We start from the raw sequence: 16,355 nt of genomic DNA on the forward strand, positions 1-16,355 counted from the left end.
TGCCGTTCTCTTTAGGGTAATTTATTTTATGGCTCCTCAACCTTCTTTTTTTTTTTTGCACCACCCAAATCAGGCCACAACTTCCTTACAGCATCAACAGAGCTGACGTTTATCTCAGAGAACTCTGCCTTAAGAATATTATAATTCAGGGAACGAAGCGATAGTGAAACTAAATTCATGTACGTGATTATTCTTCAATGAGGTTAGGCTCTTCAGAGACCGAGGGAAAACAAATCAGGTGTGACCTGTGGTCAGAATTACTGAAAACTGTTCATCGCCTTTGAGAGCCATGGGTTTAGTTAATCACTACCCCATTCCTATGAAGAAGGTCTATTTGGACATGGCAATTCTACTTTTTAGATGGATACTGCAATTTAACACTGTGGTCAGTTTTTGACTATTGCACTGTATTTGGCTAAAGGAGTATGCTTTTATTAAGTATTTATTTTCCACAATTTGCTACATATGTAAGATAAAAAGTGTTGCCTCTGTAAGGGGCATTCCCATAGTGTGAGGTGAAGGCAGCAGCTTGAGGAGTGCTGTGAAACAAAAAGAGGAATATCATGGAAGATACAGAGAGATGTAATTCTGATTAGAGAGAAAACTGCTTTTAAAAAATTAAGTTAATGAGGTATTATTAAGGAAATTTTTCAGTATACACAGTCACCACTAAAGGAAACATTCTCACCAAACCTATTAACTCCCCAAGCCAATCTCTTGTATAAAATACATCAGAACAGATGGCAATTACTGGTTCACATCTCTGTTGTTTCCGCTCAGCGGAAAATTCTTTGAGGAAAGAACCTTGTCTTAGCCCTTTCTATAGTCCAACTGTGTAGCATGCACACTAATACAGGGCAGTTATTTCATAAATGTCTCATGAATGAATAAATGAATTATATAATAATGAATAGCTACTATTTGTGCAACACCTGCTACATGTCATATATGATGTCAGCATACACATTAATAATTCAAGGTATGGCCATTGAGAACACAGAGGACTAAACTGCAGGCTGCATGCTGATTTTGACACACTATTAATCATCTCCAACTTTAAGCTAATAAAATTATACACTAGTTGTTAAAGGTGAATAAACTCTTGAAAGGGGTCAATGAGAAAGTTAAAAAATAAATCATACTCTGGTAAACTCTGATTAGAGAAGATTAAAACAAAAATTAGTATTTTTGCAATGGTTATGTTATTCAACCATTTTCACTAAAATGAAAGAGAAAACCAGAGTGACTGTTTTTTTTTTTTTTTTTTTTTTTTTTTTTTTTTTTTTAAATTTTTATTTATTTATTTATGGCTGTGTTGGGTCTTTGTTTCTGTGCGAGGGCTTTCTCTAGTTGTGGCAAGCGGGGGCCACTCTTCATCGCGGTGCGCAGGCCTCTCACTATCGCGGCCTCTCTTGTTGCGGAACACAGGCTCCAGACGCGCAGGCTCAGTAATTGTGGCTCACGGGCGTAGTTGCTCCGTGGCATGTGGGATCCTCCCAGACCAGGGCTCGAACCCGTGTCCCCTGCATTGGCAGGCAGATTCTCAACCACTGCGCCACCAGGGAAGCCCCAGAGTGACTGTTGAAATAGTGACACTGAGATTGAGAGGGGTAAGGGTGATACAGTGCCACTGACTAAATGTCATGGACATAAGCTCTATGGTTTTAAAAAGATTAATGAAAAAGTGATTTTAAATGAATGTGAAGATAGTTATTAGATAACAATTTTGATGCATATTATTTTATATTCTATTATGTATTAACAAGTGGCTTCTGGAATATAAAATATTTTTTGTTTCTATATGCTCTGTTTTCATTTATGTCCCATTTGTCAGCTTATTTCATACAACAGGCTAATCCTCTCTCTGTAGGTCCCTAGATATCTTCTTAGAAATTAATATAAAAATCCCTGTCAAGATACAAATAGAATGAAGCAAGGACCATAATAGTAATATAAACAATGAACAACTCTTAGGGCCAAGCACAGTATCTAACATATAGTAGGTGACCAATACATTTCTCTTGCATGAATGAAAAGCAGAATGTTCTCAAGGGCATATTAAGTTCTGAGGCCCTCTGTCAAGTTGGTACTATGCAGCAAAACAGTCACAGAAAGAGAGAAATGGCAATTTACAAGGGATTAAGAAAAGAAGACTAACCTAGAAAGGCTGTTACATGGCCTGTACTCTTCGCAGTATTCATTTCAAGGACAAAGTCAGCATGTGTGCTATAGCCGAGCAGTTTGGCTACTTTGGCCCGCAGTGGGAGTAGCTGATGCAGGATTATGGTGTTTTCCTGGTAATAGACAACAATAATAAAAACCAAAATAAAGGTTAATAATTAACTGGATCCAAAGCACTAAAAAGAAGAGTTTCTACATTACTTTCAGGTTGGTAAAACTGTCAAATATTTTTAGACCATCTCAACTTCTAGTAAGTTATTCTATTTCAGTGTTGCAGACTTTTTTCTGGATTCATGATCCAATTTTATTTCTGAAATAATTGACTTTTTAAGTCTCAGGAGATAGCTATGAGGGTCTTAACAAAATTTTAGGTACTGTTAAATTTGAGTAAAAACATTTTTTTTTAACATCTTTATGGAGTATAATTGGTTTACAATGGTATGTTAGTTTCTGCTTTATAACAAAGTGAAACAGCTATACATATACATATATCCCCATATCTCTTCCCTCTTGCATCTCCCTCCCTCCCACCCTCCCCATCCCACCCCTCTAGGTGGTCACAAAGCACAGAGCTGATCTTCCTGTGCTATGCAGCTGCTTCCCACTAGCTATCAGTTTTGCATTTGGTAGTGTATATACGTCCATGCCACTCTCTCACTTTGTCCCAGCTTACCCTTCCCCCTCCCCGTGTCCTCAAGTCCGTTCTCTAGTAGGTCTGTGTCTTTATTCTCGTCCTGCCCCTAAAAACATATTCTTAAGGACTATACTGATTCCACATTTAGTCTCGTCAATACTGCACCAAATATTGGTACTTAAAATTTTTCTTTTATTGTGGTAAAATATACATAATACAAAATTTACCACTTTAACTTTGCACCCATAAGTATGGCTATTTAAAAAAAAAAGGAAGGACTTCCCTGGTGGCACAGTGGTTAAGAATCCGCCTGCCAATGCAGGGGACACGGGTTCAAGCCCTAGTCTGGGAAGATCCCACGTGCCGCAGAGCAACTAAGCCCGTGTGCCACAACTACTGAGCCTGTGGTCTAGAGCCCGCGAGCCACAACTACTGAGTCTGCGTGCCACAACTACTGAAGCCTGCACGCTTAGAGCCTGTGCTCCACAAGAGAAGCCAGCGCACTGCAACAAAGAGTAGCCCCTGCTCACCACAAGTAGACAAAAGCCCACATGCAGCAACGAAGACCCAATGTAGCCAAAAATAAATAAATAAATAAATATTTAAAAAAATAGAAAAAAAGGGAAATAATAAACGTTGGTGAGGATGTGGAAAATTTGGAACCTTTATATCTGATGAGAGTGTAAAATGGTACAGCTGCTGTAGAAAACAGTATTATGATTTCTCAAAAAATTAAACATAGAATTACCCTATGATCCAGAAATTCCACTTTTGGGTATACAACCCAAAGAAATGGAAGCAGAGACTCAAACAGGTATTTGTATACCCATGTTCACTGCAGCATTATTCATAATAGCCAAATGGTAGAAGCAACCTAAATGTCCATCAGTGGACGAATGGATAAAGAAGATGTGATATATACATACAATGGAATATTATTCAGTCTTAAAAGGGAAAGAAATTTTGACACATGTGAAATTACGGGTGAACCTAGAAGACATTATGCTACGTGAAATAAGTCAGTCACAAAAGGACAACTACTATATGGATTCTACTTACATGAAGTTCTTAGATTAGTAAAATTTACAGAGACAGAGAGTAGAATGATGTACGCCAGGGGCTGGGGCTGGGGGAATGGGGAGTTAGTGTTTAATGGGTACAGAGTTTCAGTTGGGAAAGATGAAAAAGCTCTGGAGATGTATGGTGGCGATGGCTGCACAACAATGTGAATATACTTAACGCCACAGGACTCTATGCTTAAAAATGTTTTAGGGATTTTGCTCAAATTATTACAAACATTTTATATATTTTATTTGTATTAAATAAATGCAAATAATGATATTGCTTTATTGTTTTCTTAACAATAAAGGAAAAAATAATCTCCTAGAGAAAGTAAATAAACATTGAGGTAAAAGAAAAACTACTATTAAATCATCAAATTATTTATAGACATGCTTCTAAGGAAGATCACACTCCGAGGTCAGACTACCAGGGTTCAAAATTTGGCTCCACCATTTACTAGTTGTTTAATTATTGGCAAGTCCCTTAATCTTCTTAAGCCTCAGTTTTCTCATCTGCAAGACGTAGATAATAAAAGTAGCTACATCATAGGGTGATCATGCAGATTAAGTGAGAATATAAGTAAAATGCATAGAAAAACGCCTGGCACCAGAGCAAACACCATATAATTACGTTATTATTATTTTAAAATGAGAATGGAAACATGGATATGAGAAACATATAATACAATTCTCCAAGTTCTAAAGTTAACTCGTTTGAGTCTTTCAAACTAGTCTTGGCCCCCTTCGTCAGTTTCCCTAGATCTTCTCCCTAGACTGCCAATTTTTTCCTAATATCAAATTCCCCCATTCTTCCTTTTAGTAACAGAATTCTCTGAGTTTTTGCTGTACACACAGTCTCCTGACTACCTTTCCCAGCCTTTCTTAAAGCTAGCTGTGGCCATGTGATACACAATGGGACAAGGGAATACGAATGAGGTGATAAGTGAAATTTCTGGGTCATCTCTTTATAGATGCTTGTCTTGCTAGCTGTGAACTGAAGATGAGAACAATGACCTTGGAAGCCACATACTAAGGACAGCAGAGCTGTCTTCCAGCTCTGGACCCCTCACCGCTGTACTGTTAGTTGCAAGAGAAATAAACCTTAAAAAAAAGTGTAGTAAAACATACCTAACACAAAATATACCATTTTAGCCCATTTTTAAGTGTACAATCCAATGGCACCAATTATAATTTACACTGTTGTGCAAGCATTACCACTGTTTCCGAGACTTTTCTAACACCCTAAACAGAAACTTGGTAACCATTAAGCAATAATTCCCCAGTCTCCCAGCCCCTGGTATCCACTAATCCTTTCTGAAGAAAAATAACTTTTAGCTTATTTGAGTCACTGTGCTTTTGGTTGACTTTGCACATTTTATTTAACCTGAAGCCTAATACCCACAGAGACTAACAGTAGGAATAGGGTGCTGCTATAACCAAAATGAAAAATGTACATGAATGGAAGGTGAGGACACAGATGCTGTCAAGTGGGAAGCTGGTAATCCTTATGATATCATGGATAACATTTGTTAAAATTGTTGCTCACCATAACTTGGAAGGCAGGCCAGTCACCACTGAGTCTTAGCTCTAGGGTAATTGTTTGGGAAAACTAATAATGTTGGTGTCTGTTTGTTGGTATTTGTTGCTTTTGGAAAGATTACATGAAAGACAGCTCAAGTGAGGGTTGGTCAGTTTGCAAAGATGGAGGGAAAAGAGTTCTGCTAAGAGAGGTTCTGCCTGTGGCCCCTGATGTGGGGCTTCAGGTGACTGGAAAAGGTAATTGCTCTGTTGTCCAGAGACCAGGAGAAAAGACTGCCACTCTGAGTTACTGAACTGTGAAGATTAGTGTGAGGGTGCTGCCTTCTTCCTCAAGCCTACCGTTTCAGGGGGCCCTGAAGCAGACTCCATTAAATTGAAGAACAGCAGGATGGACACCATACAGGAGCCCGTATATAAGAAAAGATATGGTGGATTTGAGGACTATGACCAAAAGTGGTATTTGGGTGTTGTTATTTTAACATGAATCTGATTGGAAGCAAACAGATAAGAAAGCTATTAAGTTTTTGAGGGAATTTTATTACCAAAGATATCATTAAGCCTGGCCTACAAAAGCAACCCTCAGGCTTCAAAACTGGCATCAGCAGGAATCTATACCAGCAGCTGCCCAGGATATGGTCATGGAGGGTAACGGACAAGAAAGAATTCCCTGCAGGCAAAACCAGGGGCCATGGCATACAATTGCTAAAGGAATTCCTGCTAGAAAGGAGACCCAAGTAAGTCCAACGGGCTATCCCAGGAACTTCACCAGAGCTCGGAATCCTCACAATTCCTGCCAAATTGTTTCTGAACATTGGTATGGGCTTGCTTTGTTTCCCATTCTTTCCTTTTCCAAATGGGAGTCTTTAGTGTGGTTTTCTGTTCCTGTTCTACCACTGGGTACGTGTTGGAGGTGAGCGGGCCAGACAAGTTTTCTAACCTTTCACACGCAGCCAGATCACGAGAAGGTATAACTGGGGAGGACTGTGTACCACTCACAGATCCTGGTCTTTGAGCTAAAGGCAGTAACTGGTTGGGATCTGACATATGGTGAATGGGTTCTATGTGGGGAAAAAAAGGGTGCTCAAGATTACTAGGATAGCCAGAGAGGCAGACTGTGGTGAAGCTGGCTAGTTGACTCTTAGAATTCATTTCTAATTCTTCCTCTTTTCCTTTTAGTAATAGAATGCCCTCAGCTGAGCAAATGGCTATCAACTGAAGACTATATTTCCCAGTGTCCCCTGCAGCTAGATACAGTTATATGATAGAATTTGGGTCAATGGGATGTGAATAGAGTTGATGGATGTCATTTCCAGGTCTTCTTCTTTTTTTTTTTTTTTTTTTTTTTTTTTTTTTTTTTTTTTGCGGTAGGCGGGCCTCTCACTGTTGTGGCCTCTCCCCTTGCGGAGCACAGGCTCCGGAGCACAGGCTCAGTGGCCATGGCTCACGGGCCCAGCCGCTCCGCGGCATGTGGGATCTTCCCAGACCGGGGCACGAACCCGTGTCCCCTGCATCGGCAGGCGGACTCCCAACCACTGCGCCACCAGGGAAGCCCCAGGTCTTCTTCTTAAAGATGCTTGCTCTGTGTTTTATTTTCCCTTTTCCCAACAGGCTGGAAAATGGTGACAACTGCCTTAGAAGTCACTTGTTGAGGAGAGAGAGGTATCCCGCCAGCCCTGGACTGTTGACTTGGAAGAAGAATACAACTTTTAGTTTCTTTAATCCATTCTATTTGTATTAGAACAGCTTAGCCTATGGCCATACCAAGCAGGTTGCCAACGAAGAAGGAAAAACGTGTCTTGTAAGTCTGAGGATTTAGGAGGCATAACCTTCACACAAATAGAAATTCACACAGAGGAATCAGCCTCTGATTCAACATTGGTAAACAAAGTAAACCCTTTTCTTAAAATCTTCCATAAAAACAAAAGAAAGACAAACATTTATAGTACCTCTTTGCATCTTGTATTAAAAGCCATTTCCATCTTCCTTCTGGTTTCAGGGATACAACATTTCTTCATGACAGGAAAATAGTGTGGATATTTTAAGGTAATTTTATACTTGTCATCAGCTGTCTTTTCCAAACTGTCAATGAAATCATCAGGAAGAGCACCTGAAAAAAAATCATTTTCTCATACTTCAATTTTTCCACTCATTATTGGTTTATTTAGCATTGGCATGGTGCCTTTAAGAAGCTCTAGGAATTTTGTGGAGTAACTGAAATTCAAGTAAAATAATGACAACCCTTATAATATCGCTTTGACGTTATTGTAATGGGGGTGGCAGTTAGAGGACAGGTGGCCTGGGAGATGGTAATTCAAAATATGAACAGGCTTCAGTGCACTTGTATAGATGGCGTTTTGATCAAGAACAGGCAGAATTAAGCCAAGAAAAATCCATCACAGAATAAGGAAAGACTAGTTTAAGTTACAATGTAGAGGACATTGTGAGGCAAAAAAAAATTCAAAGCACTGAAGGCTGTTAAACACTAGCATGAGTTACCAAGAAAGATTATGAAATTTCTTCTGGACTGTCTCTAGAAACAGTATACATTCTTATAGCCTAAAATCTAGATGTGGTTTGGTTGTGTTGTTTTGTAGAAGGCGTGGTGGGTTCTGTAGAAGGTACATTTTAAAAAGAATTCTTCTAACTTTGATTTGGCAAACTGTGAGGTGACATTATTTGCCTAAATTATAGATTTAATCTAAAAAACAACAAAACTTTACCAAGTTCAGCCTTGGAAAATTCAAGGAAGGTATCATCCTCATTGAGGTTTTTGTTAAAGTCAATACATAGCTCACTCGTTCTTTTCTTCATTGCTTTAATTTCCTGAAACAAAGATACAAATACAGGACCTTAACAATAAAATGAAATTTTCATTTTTATTGCCATCAGTCAAGTAAGTTTCATTTGTATATGAAGACTGGGTTCTGTACCCAACTCTCAGGAAGTACTTTCTTAGAGATGCGCTTGATACCATAGTTTTCTGCAATCTTCTACATTGTGCCCACGAGTATTTGTATGTAATATGTACAAAAAAGCAATCCTGGTGATGTGTTAGAAATTAGGCATAAATGTGTAAGAACTAAATACATTGAGGAGGTATAGTCAAAGCAGAGTCTGGCATATAGCACATACACAATAAGTAGCTTGCTGAGTGAATGAATGAATCTAGTAGCCTGTTAATAATTAACACTTCTAATCTTTCCAAATTCTAAATTTTAATTTAGTAAATCAGTATTGGGTGCTGAAGTAAGACAAGAGATAAGAACTGAGTAATTACTTCTATGGTTCCTTTGGAAAACAAGATATGTCTTAGTTTTATAGAGCGTTTGCAAATAAAGGCGATTTATGGGCCCTAACATTTACATAAAAAGTACTAGGTGGGAAAAAAAAGTATTAGTTGGGACATCAAAGGAAGCATCAGAAAGAACACGACAAGAAAACACATGAGATAATTTATTAACCTGTCCCACTCTTCTAAAAGTGCTAGATAATTAAACTTACATAAACCACACACTTTCTCAAAGTGTGCTTCTGACCAGAAGCATCAACATCACCTGGGAACTTGTTAGAAATGCCCTCTTTTTTTTTTTTTTTACATTAATTAATTAATTAATTAATTTTTGGCTGCGTTGGGTCTTTGTTGCTGCGTGAGGGCCTTCTCTAGTTGCAGCAAGCGGGAGCTACTCTTCATTGCAGGGCGCTGGCTTCTCATTGCGGTGGCTTCTCCTGTTGCGGAGTACGGGCTCTAGGCACGCGGGCTTCAGTAGTTGTGGCACATGGGCTCAGTAGTTGTGGCACACGGGCTCCAGAGTGCAGGCTCAGTAGTTGTGGTGCACAGGCTTAGTTGCTCCGCAGCACGTGGGATCTTCCTGGACCAGGGCTTGAACCCCTGTCCCCTGCATTGGCAGGCTGATTCTTAACCACTGCACCACCCAAGTCCAGAAATGCCAATTTCGATACCCATACCAAACCTGCTGAAACACAAACTCTCAGAGGTGCGGCTGTGTATAATCAGAGCTTTAACAAGCCCTCCAGGTAATTCGTATACACAATAAATTTGAGACTTAACACATACTGTGCAGTGTCATTTTTGGACACTCTGGTCATGTCCCCAGCTCCCTTCCACTTCTCCCCAACTCTACAGCAGCCATGCAATTTAGGTGGGACCAGATCCTACCTGAAGTCCAGGGTGTGACCTCTACACCAGTCAGGTAATCCCATCCTCACTGCAGCAGTGACTGATTCAGGGAACCCAGGCCTGGCATTCCCCTGACTAAAGAAGGATTCAGGATTAGGCATGTGATCCCATCTGGGCCATTAAGACATGAGGGGAGGTCTAATGGGGGCTTCTCCATGTCCTTCTGGATGGTGGGGTTTTTATATTTGCAGCCATTTTAGTAATAAAAGGAAGCCAGCCTTTGGATAACTAACACAGAAGGAGACAGAGTAGAGAAATAGAAAAATCAGGTGGCCAATGACACCACTGAGGATCTGACTCAAACTAACTCCTGAACCCCAACTACCTCTGGATCTTCCACTTATGCAAGCAAATAAAATTCTTCTATTGTTTGGACTGTTTCAACAGGGTTGTCTAACATAATGTTCATGAAGGCAAAGCGAGATCAGTCACACTTCTCCTGTAACTAGGATGAAGAAGATACAAGGTGTCTGAAGGGCATTTTGGTGGAGGAAAGGTGCCCATATCTCAGTGGTGCCTTCACATGTATCTACCATGCTGACATCACTTGGTTTGAATTTCTTTCCACCTTGTTTCCAGTTCTACTGGCAAGAAGAATAACCTGGAAATAAATCATAGGTTATATATCCTGTCCAGAAGAATGAGTTAATTCTGCAGCTGAGTTTACTTCTGAAACTGAAAGATCTGAATGGTATTAGACAAAGGAGAAAGTCTGAAAAGCTAATCTCTCCGCCTTTAAGGAGCATATATTACTCACAGGGTATCCCATTCCAAAATGCTGGTTTGAAAACTCTCCATCATAGGGATTTTATTACCAGTGCCCTATCTCTTTATGAACAAGGGAGTAAGAATACAAATCAACTATTAAGATCTGAACTAGCTACCAGAGAATGTACACTAGAGCAGGGAAAATAAGCCTGGCACACATGAAACAAATAAAACCTTGACAGGATTAAAGAACAATTAAGTTATCAGTTGTTTGTCAGTCATCATGAGGGTAATAGGAGTTGTGGAATTTAAAATCACTGACTACTAAATACATTGTAAACTGATTTGTATTATGAGTTATTTACCATATTACAAACATGTGTTTCCCTATTTCCTGTTTTTTGTTGTATTTTGTTTTATTTATTCTTTTGTTTTCTAATAAGAAAAGGCAACAAACTCACATTTTGTACTTGCTCTGGAAGATGGAGCCCATTCCTTTTTCCCATTTTCACTGATTTTTCCAAGTATCGTCTGGCTTCAGGCTTTATCTTTCCCAGATCACACGTTTCCTGAAATTAAAGAATGTGACAACCTCTTTGATTTCTGTTACAACAGTGCATGGGCAAATTATAAACTATGAGGCCACAGCAAAATTTATTCATCATCTCTGGTGGGCTATGAAGTACATAGGTGATTATGAGGCAGGTCTTTTTGAAAACCTATGTTCTTTTATGCTTTAGTGAGCTTCTGCTTATTTAAAAATGAAAAATTAAATAAATAAAAAGCTAACCAGAATTTCCTTGCCTTGCATCAGCATCAAGCGTGCCTGTACCACTTGAAAATGTGATAATAGGGAACATTTGCATAATCTCATAAAACATTCTTTATGACTGAGTAGTCCTTTTCACAAAACATATTTCTTATCACAAATCATCTGGATTTAATTTTCTATCGTTTGCTAACCTGGTTCCACTTGAGAGGCAAAAATAGAAATAATGGGCAAATTCTACAAAAATGGAGAGCAGGATTCTTTTGCCAACATACTAAACAAGGACAGCTGGATAGAACCCCAGCAAAAGGCTTACAACACTTCAAAAATGCCTTACTGTCACTTGGTAAGAGAGATCAAGGGACCACATCAAGCTGCATATGGACAAGTATCTGGGGAAAATGAGTTAGCACTGCACAAAGAGGAGAGCTGGACAGTACATGTGAACCTACATGCAGCAACGCAAACAACACTCACTCAAAAGGACGGAGGGCCCTGAAGGGGAGTGGAAAATTCCCCCGGCCATAGCAAGGTAGTAAACACACCAGATGTTTCTTCAAAACACGTGGCAGAATATACATGGCACATCTGGGCGGCTGGTTAGTTTGTGGTCCCTGGGAGGAAAGGGGCGGCAGACAGATTCAACAGGTGCAAAGGATTCAGTGTGGTTGAGAGCCAACAAGGGACTTCTGTCTCTAGAGCCTTAGAGCCCTCTCAGCCTCAGAGACCTACTCTGGTTGCACTCTCTCCGTGAAAAACTTGGGCTGTTCACTCCAAGCCTTATATTTTCCCACCTAATCAGATCTTTAAAAGGACTGTGCTTAGCTTTAGAGTCTGCATTTTAGACTGCTGGTAAAAGGCTCTTGCTGCAATAGGTCTGTCGTTTTTTATATTTTGTTGCAGCAGGTAAACAGAGAGTTGTATTTTAACTGAGGGTCCTACTTAATACAACAATCTGTATCTCACTTTACCTGCCAATAAATAATTTTGTGTCATAGTACTAAAGCACTTGTTAGGCATACATTACTCACAGTTTCCTCTGAGTTTATTCTCAGTGGGAGCAGAGAACTGTTAGACCCCTTTTTCCATAATAACCCCTTCTTCCATAATAACCCCTTCTGTGCCCTAGGAGAATTTCTGAGCACGCTGGCATGAGTGGAGTGGAAACCCTCCCTAGCTGGTATTGGCACATACTGGGATCCCGGCAACAGGTGCCTGCAATGGCAAGAAACCCAGAATGGCTAGAGAGATAGCTGGGCTGTGGGCTGATTCCCTCAGAGACGGCCAGCAGTTCAAATCACAGTGTTCATATGGATGTGATTAACATAGGTTGACTGAGGCTGGCTTTAACAGCACCAGGAAGTCTATTCTGAGATATATGGGGCATGGCAACAGGAGTCCCTAGACAGGATGATACTCCAGGTTGTAAGACTGGGGAGAATCTAGGCAGTAGCTATATGCAGTGGAAGAGAGGAAAAAAAAATCACTGGTGAGCAGGGCCCGGCAAGGGCTGGGTACACTGTGAGGACCCAAGTGATCAGGTTGAGGTCCAGAGCAGAGGACCTTCCCACCTGGGCAGTGAGCCAAGGCAGAAGCAAGGCACACAGCTGGACAGCAGCAGGGGTTTTTGGGTTCCTGGCATTCACCTGGTCACATGTGGCCCTGAGCTTAGGACAGAGGCTCATCATAAGCCTCACCAGCTGATGTAAGCAGCATTCTTACTCTATTCCAATGCTTGATCAGGATGGGCTCTCATACTCAGTGGGCCTGGACTTGCCATATCTGGGAGTAGCAGGGCTGCTACTTCAGAAAGCCTGAAAGTGTACTCGGCACAGTAAACTCAAAACTCTTGGTCTAAATTAGGTAAAACTACCTATCTCCTCAAATAGGTAATCCAAGTGTGAACAGGTAGAAGGATGTTCTGAGAAAAATCAGCTCTGAATTAGGTCTAATTAAATATGAACAAATTACCTGTACTGAAATATTCGACTTAACAGAAAAATGACACTTAGCAAAAATCTGATTCAATTATATCCAGACACCCTTTGCCAGTCAGACTCTGAGGTCTTGGGAAATCTCCGGAGGGCTCTGGTAGGAGTAAAGCATGTCTAAAATGTGCTTCTAAAGCACATTCCTGTCCCAAAGCTGATCATAATAATATTCTCCCTTATAATCTCCAGGCAAGGTCAGAATTACTGCCCAAGGATTTTCTAAGAGGGAATCAGCCAACACTTCTGGACTGCTCTGCCGCAGTTGCATCTTCCTTCCTGAAAAAGAATTTAATCCCCTTGAATCTGAACCAGGTCTCATGCCTCTTTGGGGGAGTAGGGAGCTAAAGTTCTCTGAAGTAATTTTCAAATTTATATAATCTGACAGCAGGGGATCTTATTTTAAACTCTGTGATGACAAGATTTAGTTTTCCCCATCTTCCTCCTGTAATTCAGAACTTTTATATAAAAGTGTGAGTGCATACACACACACGTTCTTACATGTATGCTTATATACTAATTTCACAGACAAGAAAATTGAGATTAAATGATTTCTCCAATATCACACAGTTGTTTAGTGGTAAAAATGGGGATAGAAATAAATTCTTTTATATTTGCAGTGTCTTTCCCTTTTTTTCTGTTTTTTCAATCACATTTGCTGTCAGTTTTCTTTCTTTCTTTTTTTTTTTTGCTGTCAGGTTTCTATCCTACTACTGTGAAGAGGATGTTCTTAGGCAGCTGCCTGCACTCTGGACAGGAGGGCTGCAGAAAGGCCTCTTGCTGACTCCTAACTCAATACCCTATCATGAGTCTCTGCTTTTGAGTGGGCCACAGGCAGAGGGAGGACACAGAGAGGGGAACCCCACTGCATGAAGACACATTTTAACTGAGACTGGTTCTGTTCCATTCAGCAACCATTTACTGAGCTCCAATTTACGTCAGGCACTAGGAAAACAAAGATGAATATCCTTGAGGCTCTTTAAGTCACATGAAGGGAAAAAAAGATATATCAGCAAACAATGTTAATATCATGTAGTGAGTGAAAAGAGAGTAAGTATTGTACTTGAGAAGCACAAAAGAGGGACAACTGGCTAACAGGGAAACTAAGGCAAGGTAGTTGATGCTTTATATTGGATCCCTCGGCTTTTAAGAGCCTGACAAAGGTACAAGGTTCAGCAGTATTATGACCAACGACTAGACTTATGCATTTCAAAATCAGGAAGGCACGGTAAGTAGAGGGAATTACCACTGCTATGTTGAATTTTGGACAGAGCTTTTCCTCTTCAAAAAAAATTTTTGTTTTCTCTTTTTTTTTCTTAAACCCTGGTTTTAAGGCACTGATTCTTCCACAGCTGGTAGACCACATAATGCTTAAAAGCATCTATACTTAATCCTGTGACCTATTCATTTACACTGTAACATTAAAACTTTCTGTTTAAATTATTAATTGGCTAAGACGAACTGGCAAAGACCAAATTCCACAGCTCTGAAAAAAATATAAATAATATTACAATAGATAATTGTATTTCTCAATTTAGCTTGTATAATTCACTCAATTTCACTAAAGAATCCCTTTCCTGTACTTACTACTCAGTAGGCCACTGGAATAAAATATTACAGGCCTGGATTGTTTCAACATGGAGACATTGTACATTTTTTCTCACCAATGTGGTTTTTTTGATCTTTGCAGGCTTTTTAGCCAATGATTGAGAAGCCTTTGTCAGCACAGAGAAACACCAAGACTTGAGTCCATACTGCTGGCTTTTGATACCTGGACATGTTTTAGCTAAAGGGATGAGGACATCCTTGTTTTTCACTTCTTTTTTTTTTCTTCTAGAAAATTAAGAATTAATTTTAGAATTAAGGATACATTAAATGTTATATTTTTATGTAATATTTGAAATCTACAAATGACTATAACTAAATATATATGTTTTGAAGACAAATTAAATCCACCCTTAAACTTATGAAATACAATATTAAAACTGTTGCCTTTATCTATGTAACAGGTAACCACTCTCTTGAATTCTGTGTTACACATTTTCTTCCAGTATTACCACTTATGTATACATTGTTTAGTTTTGCTCCTTTTTGGCCTTTTAATTATTTTTTTACTTTTTAGTACAAACCTTTTATTTTTAAATGATATCATGTTGTATGCAGTGTTCTGCAATTTCTTTTTTTCTTTCGTTGTTCCTAAGATTCAGCCATGCTGTTGCATGTTGCTGGAGTTTATTTCCTTCATTGCTATAAAACATCCCATTGTAAATCTACTACAATTTATTGCTCCATTTTCCTGTTGATGGAAATCTGAGTTGTTTCAGTGTCTTGCTATTATAGATAATGTTGTTACAAATACATGTCCCATGTCACCTGTGCACAAATGCAAACCTATTTCTAGGTAAATGCTGAGGTGGGGGTGGGGAGGGTATGCTAAGTTACGGAGAATGTAAGATCCAACTTCATAATATTAGATTTTTCTCTGAATTAGTTATTACTATTATTTAAAAAATCATTTTACACCTTTACTAGCAGTGTACAAATATTCCCATTGATTCACATCCACACAGATACTTGGCATTGTCAGACTTGTTCATTTTTGCCAATCTGGTGAGTGAAAAATGGTATCTTATTGCAGTCTTTATTTGAACTTCCCTGACTTAATGAGGTTAAACATCTTTACATATGTTTAATTGCCATTTGTGTTTCATCTGAAATACCTTTCATGTCATCTGCCCATTTTTCTATTGGGATATTTGTCTTTTTTACTGATTACAGTAGCTCTTTATATATCCTGGATACTAATGCTTTGCTAGTTTCATTTTTTTTTTTTTTTTTTTTTTGGCGGTACACGGGCCTCTCACTGTTGTGGCCTCTTCCATTGTGGAGCACAGGCTCCGGACGCACAGGCTCAGCGGCCATGGCTCACGGGGCCCAGCCGCTCCACGGCATGTGGGATCTTCCCGGACCGGGGCACGAACCCGTGTCCCCTGCATCGGCAGGCGGACTCTCAACCACTGCGCCAGCAGGGAAGCACTAGTTTCATATTTTGTAAATTTCTTTTTTTTAGTATTTGAGTATTTTTTTTGTATTAGTGTCTTTTTACTTTATTAATAAAAGTTCTTTATTTTAATGTAGTCATGTTTATCAGCCTTATATTTTATAGTTAGCACTTTTGGTGTCTTGTTTAAGAAATACTTCCCTGATCAGATGTCATAAAGGTATATTTCTATATAAACTCCCAGAAGCTTTAAAGTTTAACTTTTTAAGACTTTAA

At 39.3% G+C, this 16,355-nt stretch overlaps 1 protein-coding gene across 1 annotated transcript in view; it reads right to left on the minus strand.

The window, feature by feature from the left end:
* The window catches only part of NLN (neurolysin), a gene marked incomplete at its 5' end in the record, with an annotated part of 94,186 nt that overhangs the window by 32,907 nt on the left and 44,924 nt on the right, over positions 1-16,355 (minus strand). The window contains 4 exons of the mRNA XM_079702896.1: positions 2,159-2,294; positions 7,362-7,522; positions 8,136-8,238; positions 10,783-10,890. Coding sequence (XP_079559022.1) covers positions 2,159-2,294; positions 7,362-7,522; positions 8,136-8,238; positions 10,783-10,890 — 508 coding nt within the window. The remainder of the gene's footprint in view (positions 1-2,158; positions 2,295-7,361; positions 7,523-8,135; positions 8,239-10,782; positions 10,891-16,355) is intronic.

This window comes from Hyperoodon ampullatus (assembly GCF_949752795.1).
Source record: "Hyperoodon ampullatus genome assembly, chromosome: 4".
Classification (NCBI taxonomy): Eukaryota; Metazoa; Chordata; class Mammalia; order Artiodactyla; family Ziphiidae; genus Hyperoodon; species Hyperoodon ampullatus.